This window comes from Haliotis rufescens, unplaced genomic scaffold (assembly GCF_023055435.1).
Source record: "Haliotis rufescens isolate VD_foot unplaced genomic scaffold, xgHalRufe1.0.p SCAF_3, whole genome shotgun sequence".
NCBI lineage: Eukaryota > Metazoa > Mollusca > Gastropoda > Lepetellida > Haliotidae > Haliotis > Haliotis rufescens.
Window position 1 is genome coordinate 44,377,767 of NW_025964001.1, and position 24,352 is coordinate 44,402,118.

Sequence of the window (24,352 nt, forward strand, 5' to 3'; positions counted from 1 at the left end):
TCCTCACAATGTATTCCTTTTCCAGTATCTCCTTAATCTGCTCATGTTGCATCACAAGTTGTAATACATGTATGTTGGTTTAGTGTTTACTCCGTGAAACTGTATGAAACGTTTAATTTCACGTTGACCCAAAAGTAAACGTATTATTTGTACACTATGAAAATGCATGCAATAGTTTGAAGTAGATGATACACAACAGGAGAGAAGTTCAAAAGTTCAATCTTAATTTATTACGTTTTGAGACGTATACTCCACACTTACCTCACCCCAGAACAACAAAAACAAAAGGATGAGATTCTATGGTCAAGCGAATACTGCTTCTCAATGATTTATGTATTATTTACGCACGCCTTCCACAAATGAAAAACAGGAAATGCTCTATTTGCTGTCTAGGCTATATTCACTTCCAGCTCAGCACAGAATCATAGTCAACGCTTGTTGTTCATTAACATGTTCACCAGACCACAGATAAGATTACTTTTACAAATAACCCTTGATAAAGCTATTTATATCAGTGTGTATTGGCTCTCTATATCTATAAGCAGCATTTGAGAGGCTTTGTATCAATGAAGACAGAGCTGACTTTCATGGAGTTCGACATACATAAAGGTACTATAAATTGACATCCACAGACAGACAGACAGACAGACAGACAGATAGACAGTTTATTAGGGTCTCACCTCATGTGCAGCAATATATACCGGTACATAAAATAATATAATCTATTATAAAGGTAAGGTGAAATGGGGTTTAACGTTGCGTCAAAGATGATTGCACTTATATAGCGACGTGCATGTACGTGTGTGTTTGTGTGGCTGCTTGTACTAGTCCGGACTGATGCCGATTCATAGTGCTAGCTCACTGAGATACCATGCCGCAGTTTAACATAAATACCCCACTCAGACACAGTATACTGACTCCGAGCCGACCAGTCCTTGTTTTAGCCCCTTAATGCCGAGCGCCAGACAGGGTAACAACAAGTACCATCTTTAACGTCGTTTGGCATGACGCGGCAGGGGATCGACACCCGGACCTTCTTCTCTCCGGGCGGACCCTCTACCACTAGATCACAGAGGCGGTAATCTATTATAAAAGTACACAAGCCATTTTAAAATAGTTGCGAGAGATCATACATAAATCAGGCTATACATAATATATTTAAAACCATATGAGTCAACTCCGCACGTGGATGGTCAGGCTCGCTTGATGCATGTCATTGTATCCCAATTGCATAGATCGATGCTCATGATGTCAATCACTGGATTGTCTGGTCCTGACTCGATTATTTACAGACCGCCGTCGTATGGCTGGATTATTGCTGAGTGTGGTGTTAAACAACAGACAAACAAATGAGTCTTCACACCCGTTGTTGTTGTGAGATATGTCCCCGAGTAGCTACCGTAGATCCTGTGCCCGTGACATGCCTGAGTAACTCCGGGCCTCCCTGCGCCTCACGACTCTTGCGACTTACATAAGAAATGAAGCGGAGCTTAAAACTGCCATTGTGAAAGCGACAATGATGGGCGACCTGCTACTCGTACGGTTGCTGCTACTGATGCTTTCAACAACTGCCGGTATGTGCACCTTTTCTACCACTTTATAATGTCACGTTACATCGTATTTAAAGAAAACAAGGGGCTCAAAGTAAAGCATTTTTACTGTATTTCCTTAAGAAAATCTATGTCAGAAGTGTTCGGTCCGACTTGGACCGGGCTGTCAAAATCATCTTAAACCTCACAGATCTATCTTTAAATGTGTTTACATCTATAGACTAGTGTTATATCTACCTAAATACCACTTTATAGTGTCTCAGAACGCTGTACTTAAAGAAAACAAGGGGCTCAAAGTGAAGCCCTTTTTTCCTCTAAATTCCTAACATAGTCTCTATCAGAAGTGTTTGGCTTGTGTTGGGTCCGACTTGGCCCGTGTGGTCAAAATCAACTTTAAACACACAGACGTATCTCCAAATGTGTTTACATCTATAGATTAGTGTTATATCTACCTATATACCACTTCACTTTATAATGTCACGGTACATCGTATTTAAAGAAAACAAGGTGCTCAAAGTCAAGCATTTTTAATGTTAGTCCAGATTACGTACTTTGTGTACCCCTCTGACAAGTGAAAAATGGCACGGATTCTATGGCCGAAAGCTTTGAACCCACAATGCTATTAAGAAAGTGGTCAACAGTAACACATATTATATTTGGAAAACACTTTCACAGTAAACTACAGGGGGCACGGGTGGCCCAGTCGTCTAAGGCGCCGCGATTTGCTGTGCAGAGTTGCGTCCCTTTGACATGCCAGAAACCTATGACTGTGGGTTCGAATCCCGGTTCGCCCCGATATTGTTTCTAGGTTTGTCAGCACCATACCCGTGCTCGTGGGTTTCACCGAAGTGGTAAACGTCTGAGACCTGCATCACTTCGGGCTTTCCTCCCACATTAAGCTGACGCGCCTTGATATAACTGGAATAATGTTAAAAGCGGCGTTAAACCCAACTCACTCACTCACACAGTAGTCTTCATATTCTCGTACTTTATAGGGTTCAGATAATAGACGTTGATGGTTGATTATCGATGGACAAATTAAAGCCAAAACTGAACTTATGAATGATTGGTAATGGGAAATAGACAATGGGCAAACGGGAGGCCGGGGTAATCAGCGTCAATTATCTGTTGGCTTCCCTTGTTGCGTTTCCTTCTTTGCTATCTTTTTACTTTTGTTGTTCTTACAGGTACATATGTATGTTCTCTGTCTCATAGCATTTAATAATATTCACCTGATGAAGGAGTAAGTATATACTCCGAAACGCTGGGTTCCTCATAATAAAGACGTTGACATCCATAAATAGTTTTCCTTATGTGTATCAATTCTTAATGCCCCTCAAAGACTCAATCTAGCGTTGTTTTTAAATGTAGTGATATTTGCGTAGAATATAATATGGTCATGCCTATAAACATATGGGTCTACATGAGCATTTAGACATAAATATTAGAGCTAAGGACATTGCTAATTCTGCAGGAATACAGTACACGTCATAGCAAGCTGTGATCTTTATTCACACTTTAGATATTCGTAATGGAGATCTGTAACTGAAGTTTATCGTAATCTTACGCATCTCTCACCTCCTGACCAGTTGAACTTCTTAGTGCATTCAGATGCCGTTGTAAAATTCAAGGCTGCCCCTCTTTCTGTGATGTTTTGACGGATGAAATCTATTGCGTTATAATAATCTCTGTTTGCTGATATTTAATATGTAGTTGTTGTAAAATATTTACGATATTTTAAACGTGTAATTCGATGCATGCAATGCAATGTGAACATACGTGCGGATGCACGAAGGCGGTTATGGTCATAGTATAGTGCGATGGATATAGGTGAATGGTAGGAGGGTGTATGTATGTGAGCACGAATACCGATACATGAGGGCGGATATAGTTATAGTTCGATGGATGTTTTGGAATGGTGGATGGATTTATGTATGAAAGCATGCGCATGGATCCATTATGGCTGACGTAGACATAATGGTGGGGAAAGAAGAATGCGATGTGTGTGCGTGCACGCGTTGTGATACGAGGGTTGGCGAACATGTTGTGAGATGATTGAGTGAGTAGGTTAAGTGGTTGAGGATGTGGCAGGTATGAGTATTGGTAAATGCAGACTTAGGGTTGGGGGACTGGGTGTGCCTGTACTGATGTCTTTTGTTTCACTCACTTATAATGTTTTCTTTCACTACAATACTGTTTTACCCATTTTAATGACTGAAACTGTAGTGACTCAAGGGTCATTCTGGCCGGGCATTCTACATATCTACCCGAACTACGTAGCCATTTTTATGCTGTACAATTCTTCTTCTTCCTCACACACACACACACACACACACACACACACACACACACACACACACACACACACACACACACACACACACACACACATTGTTTTATTAAATCTATCCTCGAGAGTCAGTAAGAAACTAGAAATAAACTGCCTTTGTTCTGTAAATCTCACCAAGTTTCAGCTTTCGCCTCTTCCTTTGTGGAATGAGGTTTCATATTTGTAGACGATCTCTTTTATCTGTCTGTACCATCAACTTAACTGCCCTCACCCATGCAATTATCCCGTCCCATATTGCCAAGCAGGTGACCCACAAGGAGGAATACCGCCCTCCCTCAGTCCATTTATACTGTGCCTAGCACAACAATATGTTCGGAGTACGTAGCCTTGCTGTGGGCAAACATTTTGGCAAACTTTGATATGTAAACAGCAAATATAATTCGGTTTTATTTCATCAAAAAGGGAAAACATCGGATCCTTATTTTGTGGATACCATAACAATAAATCAAACCAATAGATCGTTAAAGCTAGCATGAATATAAAAAATAATAAGCAAGTCGATATTCATAATTCCCTCTGTTGGTCCCACGTGAAATGTTCTTCAACTGTTCATCTAATTCCCATTAATGTATGTTACATAGTTAATATGTTCATGGGCTTCTTCACTGAATGTATAGCGCGGAGGACTACTTCACTTAAGGATAAGTAACATAAATAATGATGATAATTATGATAGTATTGCCATTATTATTCCTCCAGATTATTAAAAAAAGTTATAATGTTTTCGATTGTTTAATATTTAAAACATAATATTATTCATAATTTAATTATTGCGTTGCTTTCTTTCCTGTCATTCAATGTACATGTTCAAACCCCTTAACTTTGAATATTTCATTTTTCACAAATGGTTACGTTAGTGAGTTGCCTAGATCTCTCGTTACCTACTCACACGAACAGATTAAAATAGTTTGTTTTACTATCATATTTCTGTTTATGTAATTCATGATACGAAATTGATAATTCATTTATCACAGTATAGATCATATTCGTTTATATCACTATCTGATGCTAGGGTTATATTGCAGAAATTATAATTAATTCAAAATGTAGAAAGAAACACAATTTGCCATTATTTGACTTTTAAACTGTACAAAGTGTAATATAATGATCAGAATGCCTGTAACGGGTAGTATTTAAGAAAGAAAGATTTGTCGATAAGTCCAATTTTTCTGATATGCCCTTCAGTAGTATTATTGTATATCTCCAGAGAGAGGTTTACATTGTAGTTCTCATTATTTGTGGATAATTCAAAAAGCAACATAGAAAATATATATTCTACCATTACGAAAGAATACAGAGTGTGCAATAACTCGCAATTCTCCAAAAGAGATTTCAAATCACAATAACATATCTGATATAAAGAGAGGTGGTAATGATTCAATCTCTACATTGTGCCTTTGTTCGCGAGCCCTTGTTCTATTCAGAAAACAGCCCAAACCCGAAACTCCACAACATATTCGATTACGCTAACCCGGGCTGTCGCAGTTCTCCATGCGATACTGACGCCCTTGTACGTCTCCCAGACCATAGAGAATAAATTTAAAATGAACCCAGCTCAAGTCTAGAACGATTTGGCAAGCCTAGATTGCCTCAATTCTATCCATGAAAGTATGCATAAATAAAAAAATATTGTTCTTGGCTGCTTCAGATTATATTTTGTAGATACATATTTTTAACTACGAAAATTTTACTGACACCGGTGCTGTCCCTATTGAAGCTATTTATAAGAATTTCGAATTGTCGTCCATTGTCCGATGCCCAAACATCGATGACAAGTGAGGATGTCATTTAGTAATCGTTGATGCCGCGCTACACTATAATAAAAATTATAATCAAGTTGACTGGTATGTACATTACAAGAGTGAACATGTACAAGACCAGGCCCTTCGTAATATCAAATACTAATATATTATTGTGTGATGAATTTAACTGGATAAGTGGTAACATGTGATATTAATATTCCATCAATTTCTGTCCTGGTTGGTCCATCCATGTCTACAAAATGAACATAATACAATTAGAATGGAGCACAGAACAATCTAGACTTTCCCAATCATTATAGACTTGATTTGGTCTCATTTTTACATTATTCTCATGGGTCAACATCACAGCTCATACCATACACTATCAAGACCAGTTTGCCCCCCGCCGGAGCTCCTGGATTTTGGTTATATCATCTAACATGGCCAACTCTGCTCTTAAGTAAACAAGAACCTAATCAGCGAGGGGTCCTTTATCATCCCTATGTGACTGGATATAAAAATCTGGTATCTCTTCCCAAAGACCTGGTTAATAATATATTTTCTGCTGAATATTCGAAACAGAGTTAGTGAATTGGTACTACATATTATACGGTTCTATCTTAAATGACTGCAGCGCCCCATTATGAAAACAAATTGTTTTAACGCTGCTCTCAGCATTATTCCAGTGATATATGACGGCGGTCTGTTGTATAAGAAATAAATGCAAATAGAATCCTGAATCTTGAAAGTTGTAACATTTCCGCAAATAGGTAACACGTGCAGTATACAGTATATCACCTGCAATATACTGTATAAAACATGCAGTGTAAAGTGTGTCGCGAGGTCTGCGCTGGGCTGGAGCACACATTTCCTACCCCTCTCCCTTCGGCAAACACCTCATGGGGGTTGTAACGAGGTCACAGGTCAGGCGTGCACTCGTCAGTTGTCTTACACGGACAAGAGTAAGATCTTCCGGAAGACCACTGCACTAGAAGTATGTGGACTGTTGATGAGGTACTACGTGTTTGGAACTGGGAGTTGAACACTAAGCACTTTTAGAGAAGAGGTCACAATAAAACGTTATGGACTCGCGGACGGACTTGTGTTTTCATTTCAAGACTTACATGTATCAGGTTGAACTTCTACGACCGATGTAACTTGCATGGTTACCGCTTCCTAACTGTAACATTAACTGAACTTTACGCCTCTTATACACATTTGTGATGGGGCGACAATGCGACGAAACATATTTGGCCTTGAAAACGTCGCGTTACGGCATCGTCGCCCTTTTGTAAAATAAAGAAAAGGATTATTCAAAGAGCGACAATGCGACCACGCGACAATGCGACAAATGGCCAATTGTCGCGCTTTTGTTAATTTTTACACGTTTTGCTTGTTTTTGTAATGCAAATGCAAATAAAACTGAGTTATGAAATAGAAGTCTGACATGCCAGTTTAAAGATAAAGTGTTGAAGCTTCTGATTTCATAGATCTTCGAGAAGGATTATCAATAATGGGATGGGTGATGAGTTCAACTGCATGCCGAGTCAAAACGCTGTGATTAACAATAATGCTCTGAGTCAGTACATTTTGTCAAATGTATGATATGTATTACGTGAATGAATTATATTATCGTCCATGTTTTTTACGGACAATATAATTTACATGCTCGGTAAAAGTGAGGACGAGCATCATTGTTTGTTTCCGTGCTTTGTTCAGGTGAACAATTGACTTGTCCTTGCATGTGTTTGTGACGGGTGCCACTTGTGTGGCAGGATACGCTCACCCTTTCCCGACAACCCGTTGGATGGCCTGAACCACTTCGGATTTTTATCCCACATCAGTCTGATACACCGTGATATAACTAAAATACTGTAACAGTTGAAAATGGTGTTTAATGCTATTACCGCAGTGTGTTACTGCAACTGTTCAAATTTTTCAAATACCAGGTGGCGCTCATGCGAGGCGGTCGCTTAATTTCAGTGCTCCGTCCTATCCATATAAAATTACACAAAATGACCACTACGAGAAGCATGATAAAGAACCTTGGTGATGAAGGCCAATATGGTGAATCATCAGAACCCACCCAGGTGCAATTTGTGACCCAAGATGATGCCGGTACAGGTAAAACTTCGGCTGACAAGGATGTCACATGTTCGGGCGAGAGGGGTGACATGGCCGCCATGACCGGCGATACAGTGGCTGATATGAAAGCTTTCATCACCAGCTCTTTTGATAAGCATACCCTGAAGATGGAAGAACATTCCCTTCTTATCACGACAAAAATAGATTCTATTAAATTGGACATTTCAAATTTGAACAAGAAAGTAGAGGATACCATACAGGCCGTGGATTTCAACTCCTCCTGTATCGAGCGCAATAAGATCGAAATCAACAAACTTCGAGTGGAGTTTTAAGATAAACATGCCGAGATGGAGAAGAAACTCTTAATGCAGGAGCTGCATCAACGTAAAGGTAACTTGCTGTTTTATGGTATCCCAGACACAGAGGAGGCCGAACCAGCTGTCAGAAAAGACAGCCAAATGGATGTAGTGGCTATACATCGCCTACCTCGTACCAGTACAAACCCCTACACACAGAGTCAACCTAAACATATCGTGGCCAAATTTGTGAGAATGTCAGATCGTCAGGCTGTCGTTGATGCTAGTTATAAGAGAAACGACTTACTCCGTAAGAGAAGAATAATTATTAGAAAGGACCTCCCAGTTGTGCTGAAAAGGTTCAGAGGAAGATTGGCCAATAAAGCTTACCAGATCAGACAGAAATATATATATAAATTTCAATCTAAGATCAAGGAGCAGGGCTTACAGATCACCTTACTTTGTAGGAAGAACTCCGACAGTTCATGGAAGGAAGTGGGAGTTGATGATTCCATTGATAACTTGTCACTCTAACGGAGAAAATCACAATGAGATTTTGTATGTGGCGACATCGTGCCTACAGGGATATCGGGTTTACTACGGATGCTGAGTACAGACTAGTCTACCCAGCAGAACAAATATATTGTTGACTTTTGTGTACTTATACATATATAAGTGTATTGGTACTAAGTATCAACTCCGACTTATTTCTAGGCCGCTTCCGGCTGACGGATCCGGTTTTGGAAAGTTTTGTTTATAAACAATCATTGAATGGGACTGGTATGTTCCGGATTATTTCCTGACTATTGTTTATCAGTGTCTATACGAGAAGAGAAGACCATACCTGGCTCTCAGCAGTCATGTGTTGACAGGACTATAAAAAGAACGAACTACTTTATACTCTGACAAACTTTTTATTTGTGTAAAACTGACACAACTGTCGGCAGTCTCTGGCTTCTAGATACGGTTCTGTTAGCAGTCTGGACTTTAATACTTAGCACTTCCGGTGTTTTCAGAAGGTTCGATGATGACAACGAACAGCTATATTGCAGGTTTGTGACATGTTATACAACAAAATAAGTGAAAACCTTCTGTTTTAAATATTAGAAAATAACGAATCATCTGTATTTTTTGCCTTCCCGGTATCGGTTATCATACATGGGTGCAGGCTAAAACGGCACCTCAGCAAAACGTCACCGATTTCTCTGGAGAAAAGGCACCGCATTTGGCGAAAACGGCTACTATGTGTCGGGCGAAAACGGCACCTCTATTTTTAATAACGATAACAACGATTTTTGTAGTCACAAAGGATACAGCATGTTGATTTTTTTTTCTGACATTCTTCTCGCATGCAACACATCGATAGGCCATTGTGAATAATTGTGACCTGACAGCACCATGTTAGGTCTCTTAAATCAGTTTCAGCTTAAATTGAGTAAAGGTACTTAAAACTTCAAAGCGTATAGTGAATAAAAGTCGGTGAGTAAATTGGAGTGGGGGGCTAATTTCTTATTTGTTTTATTTCACAATTATTTGTGTTTGTAACAGACGATGTGAGTTTAATTTCTATTATCTTTCGTCAAAGCATGTTATGTTTTCACCATAAGTTGAGTTGCGTATAAGCTAAGTTGGATTATAGTTGGAGCAGAGGCTAATTTCTAATGTAAACTTGTTTAAACATCTCACAATTATTGGCCTTTGCAAGTTACAATGTAAGTTTAATATCATTTATTTGACTAAGGTAAAAAAAAAATAAGGTGCCGTTTTCGCTCGAGTCGAGGTGCCGTTTTCGCTTGAGTCGAGGTGCCGTTTTCGCCAATCGGTGACGTTTTCGCCCGGTGACGTTTTGTTGAGGTGCCGTTTTCGCTATAACCCATCATACATTATTTGTGTAAAGTTGAGATTCTCGTCTCTTCCCGATGCCTTGATTCAGTTCTGTTATAGACAGATATATCTGTTGTCGGAATAGCCCGTATTCTATTACTTTGTACTTACAGTGTTTTTTCAGGGTGGATACTCCGAAGGGTATAACAATAAACGCTGTTGATTGTCGACATATGATGATAACAAAGATCTTTATTGAATGTATATGACAAGTGGTACTTACATCATGTACATGTAATCAGTAATACAATACCGCTTCAGATGTTTCCAGAATTGACAGTCTACTCAGATTATTTTTTGAATATTATTGCTAATTTTTTATATAATATGACAACAAAAACTTTATTGAAGCTCTGTGACATGTAATACAACAAATCCTGATCCAGTTTTGTGATAGAGCTGTTGTTGCATATTATTATTTATGTAAAGTCGAGACAATATTCTTGGTTATTCCTGATACCCAGATCTGGTTCTGTTATAGAACTGATGTTGTAGGAAAAGTCCGGATTCAATTACAGTACTTAATTTCTCTGGAGTTTCTTAGAGCCGATACTCCGCAGTGTAAACGATATACATACTGTTGAATGTCGACATATGACGACAACAAAAACCTTCTAGTGACAAGTTGTACTTACATGTAATACAATACAGCCTTCGGTGTTTTTCATATCCGGCACTCCGATTTCCTTATGTGAATAATATTGTTAAATCTTTGATATAAGATTACAACAAAAGCTTTAATGAAGGTAGGTGACATGTAATACAACAAAGTCAGTGAAAACCTTTTGTTTTAAGTATTTGAAAACAATGAACATTCTGTATTTTCTGGTTTCCCAGTAACCATACATTACTATTTGTTAACACAATATTTTCGGTTCAATATCTCCGATGCTCTGATCCGGTCTTGTTATAAAACTGTTGTTGTCGAAAGGGTCCGGTTTCTACTAGTTACTTCCTCCGGTGTTTTTCAGTGTTGATACTCCGAAGTGTAGAACACAGATATTGTAGAATGTTGATATATGATGACAACAAAGAACTTTATTGAAGGTATGTGACAAGTTGTACGTTCATGTGAGAACATTTTGTTTTACCTGTGGTCATAAATGTAAAATATTTTCTTTTTAATTATAAATACGGATGGGCGGTTCAGAGTTCGCTGAACCTCGCATGTATTTGCCAAGGCTACCTTTTTGGTTTTTTTATACACAAGTTTTTCTTTTGGTTTATCTTTTTTATTTTTGTGTTATGATTTATAAAAATCAAATAAACCTTTCTTCGGGTTGTACTCCAACTAAAAATCTCCTGTATATGCTCAGTAGGTGTAAACTGTTCATCATGTTTACACGGTTTAAAAGTTGTCAAATCTTTCCCTTTGATAATGGCTAAAATAAATAAAATTAAAATTGTATCTGTAAATTGTAGAGGCTTATCTGAAAAATATAAGCGAAAGGAAGTCATGAATATCTGGCGAAAGAAAAATTTCTCAATCATTTGTCTACAGGACATTCATATTTCTGAAAAAGATGAAAATTTAATGAGAAATGAATGGGGGCTACAATGTATTATTGCACCATTTAGGTCCAACGCCAGAGGGGTAGGTATACTTTTCAATAATAACTTAGAACTAAAACAGATAGTAACGGTAACTATATACTTACAGATATCACTATTGAAGGCATTAAGTTGACCATGGTTAACTTATATGGCCCAAGAAAGATGATCCAGGCTTTTATCTAAAACTATTTACAGATATTGATAATTTTGAAAATGAATCGCTAGTAATTTGTGGTGACTGGAACCTTGTTCTGAATCCAGCTTTTGATTTAGAAAATTATAAAAAACATTAATAACCCAAAAGCTAGAGAAACAGTATTGGAAAAAGTAGAACAATATAACCTTATAGATGTCTGGAGGGATATGAATCAGGACTTAAGAAAATACACTTGGTGGAAAAGAAATCCAAGACAACAGGCAAGGCTTGATTTTTTCATGATCTCTCAAGATATTTATGATATGACTTTAAAGAGTTCAATATTACCAGGCTATAAATCTGACCATTCAGTAATAACTCGGAAAAAGGACGAGGTTATTGGAAGCTTAATACCTCATTATTTTGTAATGTAGGTTATGTTAAAATGGTGAAGGAAATTATGGAAGAAACTATAACAGAATATTCTTGTAAAGAGCCAGGAGGTAAGATTGGTGATGAGGATAAAAACTTAGAATTAACCATTGGTGACTGTTTATTTCTGGAAACTTTATTAATGAAAATTAGAGGTAAAACCATATCATTTGCAACATATGTTAAAAAAACCAGGCAAAACCAGACTAAGGAACTGGAAGATAAAATAGAAGAAGTAGAGGAAGACATTAGGAATAACTTTCAACAGATTAGTGAAAATAAATTGGCTGAACTATCCAAATATAAAATAGAATTAGAAAAAATTAATGAAGAAGTAACAAGAGGAATACATATTAGAAATAGGATAAAATGGTATGATGAAAGTGAAAAACCAACAAGCTACTTTTGTACTTTGGAATCTAGAAATTATACAAGTAAACTCATAAACACTTTGATTGATAATAAAGGGGAAGAAATTACTGACGGGGACTTAATAATAAATGAACAAAGAAAATTTTATGAGAAGCTTTACTCATTACCAAAAGAAAATGATAGTGAAAATGCTGAGACACTCAAAAATGTAAAAACACCTAGTCTAAATGAAGACTTAAGGGTTAATTTAGAAGAAAAAATCACTTTAGATGAAATATCAAAGGCAGTAAAACAAATGAAAAATAACAAAAGCCCAGGAGTAGATGGCTTTCCAATAGAATTCTTTAAGTTTTTTTGGAAAGACTTAAAAATATGGGTTTTTAGATACATAAACGAAACTTTTGAAAATAAGGAAATGACATATACAATGAAAAGGGGAGTCATTACGTGTATACCCAAGGGAAACAAAGACAGAAGATTTCTAAAAAACTGGCGTCCAATATCATTGCTGAATGCACTTTATAAAATAATTAGTACATGTATTGCAAATAGAATGAAAATGACTTTAGATCACCTAATTCATGATAATCAAACTGGCTTTATTCCTGGAAGATGTATTAGCGAAAACACAAGACTTTTGTATGACATTATGTTTGAATGTAAAAGACTAAATAGACCAGGAATGTTGCTGCTGATTGATTTTGAGAAAGCGTTTGACACAATATCAAGACAGTTTATTTCCAGGGCATTAGAAAAGTATGGTTTTGGGCCTTATATGATAAAATGGATACACCTACTAACTAATAATGCATCCTCTTGTGTAATACAAAACGGTCATATGTCTTCTTTCTTTATTAATGAAAGAGGTTGCAGACAAGGAGACCCAATATCACCATATCTTTTTCTTTTTGCTGTGGAAATCTTAGGCTGTATGATAAGAGACAATAAAAACATTATAGGAATTGTATTGAATGAGAAAGAGTACAAATTAGGTCAGTATGCAGATGACACACAATTATTCTTAAACGGAGAGGCTGACTGCCTGTATGCAGCAATAAATATACTTGATTGTTTCTTTAAAATGTCTGGACTTAAAATAAATATTGATAAAACAAAAGCCATAAGGATCGGGTCGAAAGCAGGGAGCTCAACAAATATTTGTGAAGACTTAAAGTTAGACTGGCATGTAGGCAATTTTGAAGTGTTGGGAATTATTCCCAACCCCCATTTGCAAGATCTATGGGTTATCAATACCCGAAAAAGACTTGAAACAATAAATAGGTTATTGGCAAACTGGAGTAGAAGAAACTTTACTCTTACAGGTAAAATTACTGTTATCAAGTCATTGGCTCTCTCAACTCTTGTCCATATTTTTATGGCACTGCCAAACCCCCCAGAAGATTTTATTACAAATTTAAATAAAATTTTGTTTATTTTTTTATGGAATAATAAACCAGATAAAATTAAAAGGCAAAATCTGAATAAAAATTATGCTGATGGTGGGCTTAGAATGGTGGACATTAAAATATTTATAGAATCACTAAAATTATCTACTTTAAGAAAGTATTTAAAAAAGAGTACATGTGATAATCCCTCAGTTTTTTCTTTCACTGATATGATAAATTTAGGAGTCAATGCTGATAAATATTTATGTGTGAAAAACCCTTTTTGGAGAGATGTTTTAAATGTTTGGGGAAATTACGGCAGAAAATTTACAACAAATTCAGAAAGGATCTCCGAAATTCTATCACAGCCCCTATGCCTTAATCACCAATTTAAACATGAAAACTACATAATTAAAAATTGGTTTAAAAAGGGTATAGTGACAATTAAGGACTTATGTAATGAGAATGGATTTTTGCCATTTGAAATATTAAAAGTACGTTATGATATACAGGGTACAATATTAGATTATAATAATAACCTTATAAACTTAGTATACCTAAAGAATGGAGAGACACTGTCAATCATTATATCAAAATACCAATATATGACTTAAATCTTAGTCCACAATTGAGGGATATATTTATACCCGTTCAAGGATCTAGGTACTTTTATGATAGACTAATTACAATAACAAAACCACCCTTAGTAAATGGAAAATGGCAATCTCTTTTTGATAATGATATTCAATGGAAAGAAGTTTATTCAAATTTCAGAAAATGTACTAAAGATACTAAATTGATTGACTTTCAGTTTAAGTTTATCCACAGAATAATTTACACCAAAAAGGAATTATTAAGAATGAAACTAGTTGATAATGATATTTGCTCCTTTTGTGACTTAAATGGCGAAAACCATATACATGTATATTGGGAATGTGAATATGTTAAACACTTTTGGAGCAAACTGGAAACCTTTTTAAACCTTGACACAAATACTAGGATCTCACTTACCAAATACTCAGTTATTTTTGGATTCGACAAAAATAAACTTTTACTTAATCATATTATAATATCCAGTAAAAGATATATATATATATATATCAAATATTAAGGGTGAGAAACCAATTTTTGATAATTTTAGGAAAATACTAAAAGAGACAGCGATGATTGAAAAATTCATTGCCACCAAAAACAATGGTCTATTACAATTTGAACGAAAATGGGGAAAAATCCTACACAAATTAATATAATAATCATGCCCTGTACAATAAGGCTATAGATCAGCTATGCCTCAAATAGCAATACTACCATAATTGTTTTAGTTATATCTGACTATCGATACAACTTTTCATGCTCTTCTTGAGGCATATCGTGTGTGTGTGTGTGTGTGTGTGTGTGTGTGTGTGTGTGTGTGTGTGTGTGTGTGTGTGTGTGTGTGTTTCAATTATGCATGCTATATTTATATCACATGAAATGTACATCTATGTAACGTATTTTCACTCTAATTGACTAAACCTACTGTGTAACCTCTGAACCTGATGTACAACTCTTCGAAAGGAATAAAAAATGTCAACAAAAAAACAACAACAAAAACTGTTCAAATTTTGTGCAGTGATGTTATGTAATATTAACAGAAAGCATAATCAATTATCCAATCGATTTGATTAGAATATACTTGTGTCAGTGTATTTTATTAACGCCCAAAACCGTAATTTAAACACATATAATAACAGATCATATACACGGATGGTGCCTTGACTTCCTACTAGCTTTAATAGGGCATCCCGGAATAAAATAGTTCCCCCAAAAGCGAGGAACAGATGTTTCAGTATGTTTACAAGAAATATATTCCAAACAATATCCTCATTAGATGAGAAGATCTTTTACAGTATTCCCTCAGTCAATATGGCCGACACGATAAACGTGACGGGAGATATTTCAGAAGTTGTTAATTAACCTGTGGCTATTTCAAGCCTTTGTCATCACTGATCAATTGGCCGATCATTGAAAGGTTATTGTAAAGATGTGTCAAATAGATACTAAGGTAAATTCATAGATGGCTGTAGATTGTCACTACGGTAATTTTGATTTTTTTTCTGATTTTTTTTTTTTTTGGGGGGGGGGGGGGGGGGGGACCTCTCGTCCAATCGAAGAGCCGTATATCTTGTAAACTTCACATTAAAAAATTAGTTATTGTTATAACCAAATGAAACACAACCCAGTATCCGATAGAGGTAACTGTGCGGAGGGATATGTTGCCACAATAACCTTGGTAAAATTGTTTGGTTTGTCTTCTTGGCGCGTGTCTGAATTCCATTACCTTGTTACATATCCTAAAACTGGCTTATCAGCAAATCTCGCTGCACTGCGCCCGACAGATACTAGAGCAAGGCATGCCAGAAATAGGAAACCTAATGCTACCGAAAGGAAGCCTCAGGAATCACGTGCGTCGGGGGACAAGCGCCTTCTGATTGGCCGTTAACAGTTGTACAAGACGGAGCAAAAGGCATCGTTTTTCCGTCCATTTTACTCTTGAAAAACTTGACCCTTTTCTGGACACTTTCTACACGCTCGCCAATTAATCAATTTTAATGAATATTTAGTCGTTTTTCCGTCGAATGACAATATACGGAAAAAAACGACGTTTTCGTGTTTGCAGTCTTAAACACACAGATGTATCTTCAAATGTGTTTACATCTATAGATTAGTGTTATATCTACCTATATACCACTTTATAAGGTCACGGTATATCCTATTTAAAGAAAACAAGGGGCTCAAAGTGAAGCATTTTCACTGTATTTTCTTAAGAAAATCTATGTCAGAAGTGTTCGGTCTGACTTGGCCCGGGCTGTCAAAATCAACTTAAACCTCACATATGTATCATCAAATGGATTCATATGTTTTGATTAGTATTATATCTACCTAAATACCACTTTATTATGTCACGGTACATCGTATTTAAAGAAAACAAGGTGCTCAAAGTGAAGCATTTTTACTGTATTTTCTTAAGAAATTCTATGTCAGAAGTGTTCGCGTATTTTTGTGCTTAAGTCACTTGGACATTGTTTAGCTTCATAAACTGTTCATAAGAAACATGTCAGACAGCTTTGACATCATTGATGACTTAGTCTTATGAGATGTGTAAACCTTAGGGGAAATGAGCTCAAGTAAATACAGAAACAGAGGGTCTAAAATTGTCACTGTGTTAGGCCCGAAAGTCTATTTAGGATTTAAATTGTGATTAAGGAAGTAGAGGGTAGAGAGAGAACAAGCTAAGATAACGAATCTTAACAAAACCTTCCTGCCAAACAAGTGCTAGTTCGTTCGTATCCGTAATCCATCACAAACTGTGATGAACGCATATAGTGTTCGATGAAGGAAATACAGCCCTTCAGATCTTTGTTTACTGAATACACCTTGACCTATGTTCAGTGATATAATTTATAAGATATTGAAGCTACATGGCCGCCCATAGTTTCTTGGAAATGTCCTGGCTACACAGGTTTCGTGCTCAACAAATATATATGAATGTATATGATGTCTCATCTTGATGTACTTAAATAATGCAATTCGACAAAGAAGATGTACAGATGCCTCGACAGCATTTTTGGCAGTCAACTACAAGTACCGGTAAACATGGCTATTAATGCTCATGTGTGTCAGGTTGCCCTTACCTCGCCGTCACATCTGTACACAAAGCAAGTGCATAGTCTAAACTAGGCTACATTTGCATTTCTTTAGCCGTTTACAGATGCCTCGACAACATTTTTCACACATGAATGACTTCAACCTTGGCTCTCAACTAGTACAGGTAAACATGGCTATTAATGCTCATGTGTGTCAGGTTGCCCCAACCTCGCCGTCGTATCTGTACACAAAACAAGTGCATTGTCTAAACTAGGCTACATATGCATTTCTTCAGCCGTTTCAATAATGCAGTGCGCTGTCACAGCATGCTGCGTAGGTCTGTACAGCACAATGTATTTTATTAGTAATTGGTCGATCCTTCATAAATCATATTTTTGCCATTCATTTCACATATGCCTCGGTAGAACTGAGGTAGGGGAAGGACTTCTGGTCAGATAACAAGGTGTTCAGATATCCAGAAACTCGTTTATCCGGACAACATTTTAGAAAAAGCAATTGTCCGGATAAGCGAGGTTCGACTGTATAGCGCGTGATACATGACAAAACAGATGTGTTAGGACCTGATTCGCACTTGCTGAAGGGATACCAATGGACCCTGATCATAATACATTGGTTGCTTATTATTATTAAACATATTGTATTGTCCAAAAAGACAAAGGGATTGGGCACACGTGCAGCACTTATTACCACCTTCTCCCTATATACAGTTATACATAATATTGCATAATGAAAATTAACAATTTACAGTTGAAGCATCACATTGTGGAAACATAGTGTGCAATATAAATTTATATACAGTGCTCATATGAAGGATATGTACAATGTGCTGGAAAGTGAAGACAGTGTGCATCTCATACATATGCTAATATTATACATGTTAGTGTTGTATATAGAATTAACAATATTAATGATTAACAGTTTGGAAACAATAATATGCTAGCTACTGAATCTGTTAGTCGTTTCTATAAATTTGTGTACAGACAAGAATATTTTGTATTCAGGAAAACATCTAAGTTTGGATCACAAAAAAGAATACTATTCAGAGTTTTTTGTCCTCCAAGATTATCGATAGCTGTCAGTAATGTCTCCCTAATAACATCATATAAGGTACATTGGAAGAAGAAATGGAATGAATTTTCACAAGGAGCTCCGCATTTACAGGAAATAGTATCAGATAATTAACACAAAATATGTTTGTAGATCTCTCACCGCAATTATAGTGCATAGGTGGTGATGTAGGCTGCTCAGATGCGACAGCTTTAAAATAAGATATTGACAGACTATCCCTGATTCCTGATGATAGATTATTCCATTGGCCTAATGTATCTATAATATAAGAACTTTTAAACGTAGATGTCCGTGCAAATGGAACTACAAAATCATTGCGGTTTCTGAGATTATAACTGACCTTCTGTGACACAGCTGGTGGTATAAGATCAGTTACATATGAAGGACATGGCTTATTTGTTATTTAATACATAGTTACAAGTTTGTTGACGTTTCTTCTATACGCTTATATATATGTATCCACGTCACACACACCTAGAACAAGTACACTTATTTGAATATTACTAATATTACATGAATGTTACTGAGCAGTCAGTTAGAGTTTATAACTTTGCGCTTAATCAGCAATATTAAGCCTTTCACGTATATTACAACTTTGTAAGTTAACTTTCCTTTCCAGAAATACCATAGCATGGTGACAGAGATGAACTTCTACCCCAAGAGATATGTCATTGACTAAAATCTGCTTTGTTAATTTGATTTCAAGTGATAACCTTCACCTGGAAGGAATTTATATTTGTATTATTTCAATTTTTCTTTTTATATATATCCCTCTGAATTTTGGGTTTTGAAATAGCATGTCGCAGAAATAACTCCTGTTGGACCCTTAGACTTGCAAGAATACTCTAATCATTGGCCGAAACATGCCCCATTTGTGCTTCTTGCTTTGTCAGACCAAACCCATACTGTTGAATTTCTCAATGGGTTGATTGGTGACTATCACAGAAGTAGCAAATGGAGTGGAAATTCTCTGTTTTGACTTGTGCTAATCGTTTCCGTGTTTTTCGGGTTTAATAACTAACTTGCCTTTGCGTGTGTTTGTTCCACCGGTGGTGCAGGATACGCTCACCTCTATGCAAACACCTGTTATCCTCACTGTTTGATAGTAGTTTATACACATAAGTATGTATAAGTTGTATGTCATCTTAATATATCACTTGTGTTATCCCTCTTTTTGGGGTGTACTACAAACATAAATCAAAGTTTCTTTTGAGCTATCATGAATATCATAAAATACTTAGCAAGTCTATGCTTATCATTCTCTCTACTCCTACCAAAGGCTCTAATTGTGGCTAATTGTTACATATTCTTCACAAATACTGTAAATCATGAAACGTGTAACCAAATTAATGCGAGTTTAGACCGCTGGCTAGACTAACATCTAGTTTCTGAAATGAACATATTTTACAAAAATAAAAACAATTGTTTGATTATATTGATAAAATATATAACTGCAGTAATCTAGTCTTGCCAAATATGATTGACTTGCATCGGCTGTATTGGATATATTTGTTTCAGGAACTGTATGACAGGCCTAAAATGCGTCACGAAAGTAATGCGATTAACTTTGCTTTTGACCTGTAAAAGCTAACCAGCAAACGAAAACACGGCGTTGTTTACAATGAACGCATGTCGAAACAAACATCCTTTTTTATATACTTAAGTAGAAGTATCACGATGGACAGTGAATACAACTGTTTGGCAAACAATATCAAGCAATATTTTAGATTCAGAATCAACATACCATGACATAACAGAAACATATATATTAAATTGTATATATTCATATTTGCCGCTATTCACGATAAATTTATTTTACCGTCACTGTTTAAAACTACTCTGAACTACTTGTATGTATAGATCATCTTATTTGTAAACAGTAGGCGGACGTATTATATATCTAACAGTTACAAAAGTCTGCTGAAACTTCTATTTCTTTATTATGTAAAATGCTGTCAACATGAATAAATGCCAGTTATTTCATAACACTCCAAATATAGTCGTCATAATGAATATAGTTTTAAAGTATATTTGTCACATGCAATAATACTATCTGGTATTATTAGTAATATTTTCAATATCAACCACATATTGCGAGAATCCAGTAAAAAGGTACTGAGTAAAGCAGTGGTAAAATCTATCCATATATACAAAATTGTATATTTTTGGATATACCGTATATACAAAATTGTATATTTTTGGATATACCATATATACAAATTGCCACTGACAAAGATTAGCAGTATTAGAATAAGAAACTAAATTAAATCCAGTATGACGTGAGGATGTGTAAGCATACAGAAAACTAAGAGAGCCCAACTTACTTCAGTCTCTGTACCGTACTTGCGCTTACCTCCTTTTGCATCCTGCGTATCATTCAACCTGTCGGATCGACTTGTCCCGGGTGGTTAATAATCTTAAACATCACGACTGTAAAACAAAGTTGCTTTCTTACTTACTTACTTACTTTGGTGATTTAACGTGCGCTTTCCGACTGATGCGTATTTCGCACGCGGGCCCGGCCAGGCCATTTAATGTGTTTCCGAAAGGTGCGAAAGTGGTGTGTGCAACCCAAGAGGGGGCTTTAGGGGTTGCTTATATAAAAAAAGTTGCTAGATATGTTGTTGCATTAGGTGTTTAAGAGGTCGCCTTCTGCCTAGGCAATTTCGTCTGACCTGTCCCTCTTTGGGACTCCTGTGTGTGAGAAGGGTTCACATAGCTATTGTGAGTTCGGTGTTCACGAAATTTCTGTTTTTGCATTGATATGATTTCTATTTTCTTATATTGATATGACATAAACACGGCCAAAATCCAAACTAAAAAACCCACACCGCAAGCATACAAACCACTACTACCAACACCACCCCCAAACAACAACACTCACGCATGCAAAACAGTATACCCAGGCTCCGTATGGGACCAAAATCAGCAAGACGCATACATCGCAAACGAAACAAACACCCCACACATCCCACAAACCCACACTCCCACTCTCCCCGCCTCTCTCCCCATAATTACCACATCTACACCCGCAAGCAAAACCCAACTCACAACGACCACCACACAACCAGCACCAACACAAGCCATCACAGCCACAAGGGCAACAACACCCCAAAACCTACAGGCACCCCCCGAACATCCAGTCAACAGGGAAACTACAGAAACCACTCAGACTCTCGCACCCAAACCCAGCATGCAACCCACCACCGAAGAGAGTGACCAAACTAAAGATAATTTAACAGAAGAGGACGAGTACACATCCTCAGAGGAAATATACGATCTAACCTTGTCAGCCCCCAAAACCAAAAGCCATAGAAAAAAACTCAACCAAAACGTAGCAAGCTAAAAACTAAACAACTTAGTCCTCCTACTAGCTTACATGTTAAAGCAGTCTAATCCAGAAGCCAGCTCCAAAGCCTTCTTTGGTGTAGCACATAAACTAAAACTCGTCACCACCCCTTTCGACCGTTTCAGCAGCAACCTTAATGACCTACTAAAGTAAATACCTAAACCAAGCCTAAACCAAACATAAATCAACCCAGTTTCCCAATGGAAGGCCTAAACATTTTTCAATGGAATGCCAATGGCCTCGCCGGCCATGGTTCTGAACTTAAAGCTAAATTCAAAATAGATAAAGGTCCCCATGTAGCATGTATTCAAGAAACCAAATTCTCACATAAAACTAAATTCAACCTACCAAATTATAACGCAGTAAGAACCGACAGGTCAAAAACTGCAATATGAGACACTAAAGTGTTATATAGGTAGATATGATATTATAATTAGTCTATAGATGTAAAGTATGTGTTGTAATCTTAGAAGCGCTTTGACAGTTATTAACATGTGTCGTGTCAGTCCTATGACATTCGCGAATATCACTTGCAGAAAACCTCCTGTGTTGGTTTAACATGAATTAGTAAAGGTTAATTAGGTATGCCAAACACGTTAATTAATGAAAGAAGAGTAGTCAAAACACTGTCATTTCGAATTCCTGCCCAGGACATCACACCCCTCCCTGCACGCTAAGGTCGGTGAGAAACCTTCTTACCAAGGTAAATACACAGTCAAGACACTGACTTTTCGGTATGAACTCTCGGTATGTAGCTATAATTATCAGTTTATTACATTGCTGAAGATGCATTTTAATTCAAACTCAATTAAATGAGCACAACTATCCGTTTCTGGACATTTGAGATCTGACTAGATATGCACGTTTTGTTTTATTATTCTGCAATCCATTTTTAGTATTACCCGCTGGCCCGGCCGGGCCGGACTTTTCTTGGCCGGACTTTTAGGCAATCCCCTAAAGGGCATCGAGGATCGATGACCTGTGAGAGTGTGAGAGTGTGTATATATATATATATATATATATACAAAAATGAGGTAAATGTTCACTCGGTGTACATGTAATATATAATAAAATAATAAAGTCCACGTTAGTCCATCATCTTCTTTATATCAGTTTCATACATAGTACTTTCGCTGTCTCATGACAGCTCTTCAATATGCGAAAGTACTATGTATGAAACTGATATAAAGAAGATGATGGACTAACGTGGACTTTATTATTTTATTATATATATATATATATATATATATATATATATATACGATGGTACATACAGACTGACAGACATGCAGACAGACAGAGTATGAGTGAGTGAGAGAGAGACTAAAATGAGAGAGAGAGAGAGAGAGAGAGAGACACAATATTGTACAAGCCGACAAGGACTTATGGGTCACTTCTTGTCCTGCAAAATAAACATGCATACAGTCATACTGACATACATGTACATGCCAATATATCCAAATGCATACAGTGTTACATACATACAATGATTTATATATATGATGGTGGTGTGGTGTATTTATAGTGGCGTGTCGCCCCATATAGATCCAAACTGTAGCTAGAGTGAGTGAGTTTAGTTTTAAGTCACATGGGCAATATTTCAGCCATAACGTGACTAAATCAAGTTATATATTAATACATAGTGACAATAAAATCTGTCGACAAAGGACAGTAAAAACACTAGACTATCACAGATGTAGATTGTAAAACTAGCATATCAGAATAAAATTCATAACAATTCAAAACAGTACACAATAAAAATGGGCTTTAGATCACCAATAGCCAAAGGTAGGTCACCATACTAGGTACCATGGGGACTTACGATACTTCTGCTACCTACATGGTAACCCAGCAGGATTTACACCATCCCTCCGGCTACTGGTGATTGTCGGCAAGTTTAAGCCAAAACATTTAAAAACAACAAGAATTCTACGATTAAAAACATGGAAAATGAAAAATACTTTGAATGAAATGGGACTTACATACCTTCTCAGGGGGACAATTATTTTACGTTACTTCAACCCCCTTTGAAGGTACAGCCACTAACAAACTCAGTTATTACGTCATTCTACCAAATTAAAATCACATACTTTTTACAATACATGTACATATCAAAATTTATCAAGCAATTCTATTTCTTTTAAAAAACCAAGAATTAAATGAGAATTAATCTGATTAAAAAGATCCTTTAACGATGAAACTTTGAAATACTTATCCCTTGTGATGGAAAAATCAAGACAGTCAAGCAGGACATGCTTGACCGTGATTCTCTCATCACAAGGGATACAGAACGGAGGATCTTCACCTTTTAACAAATATTCATGTGTGTATCGCGAGTGGCCAATACGACATCGTCGTACAATGACCTCTTCAAATCTGGACTGACAACCCAAGTAGGTGTAACCGATGGTTGGTTTTATAGCATGTAATTTATTAATACCTACTTGGGTGTCCCACTTCTGCTGCATTATATCTCTGATGTAGTTTCTTATTACAGGTTT

At 36.6% G+C, this 24,352-nt stretch overlaps 1 protein-coding gene across 1 annotated transcript in view; it reads left to right on the forward strand.

The window, feature by feature from the left end:
* The first annotated feature begins 1,439 nt into the window (after positions 1-1,439).
* Positions 1,440-24,352, forward strand: part of LOC124124137 — a 65,722-nt gene continuing 42,809 nt past the window's right edge. Inside the window, exon 1 of the mRNA XM_046487228.2 lies at positions 1,440-1,574. Coding sequence (XP_046343184.2) covers positions 1,517-1,574 — 58 coding nt within the window. The 5' untranslated portion in view covers positions 1,440-1,516. The remainder of the gene's footprint in view (positions 1,575-24,352) is intronic.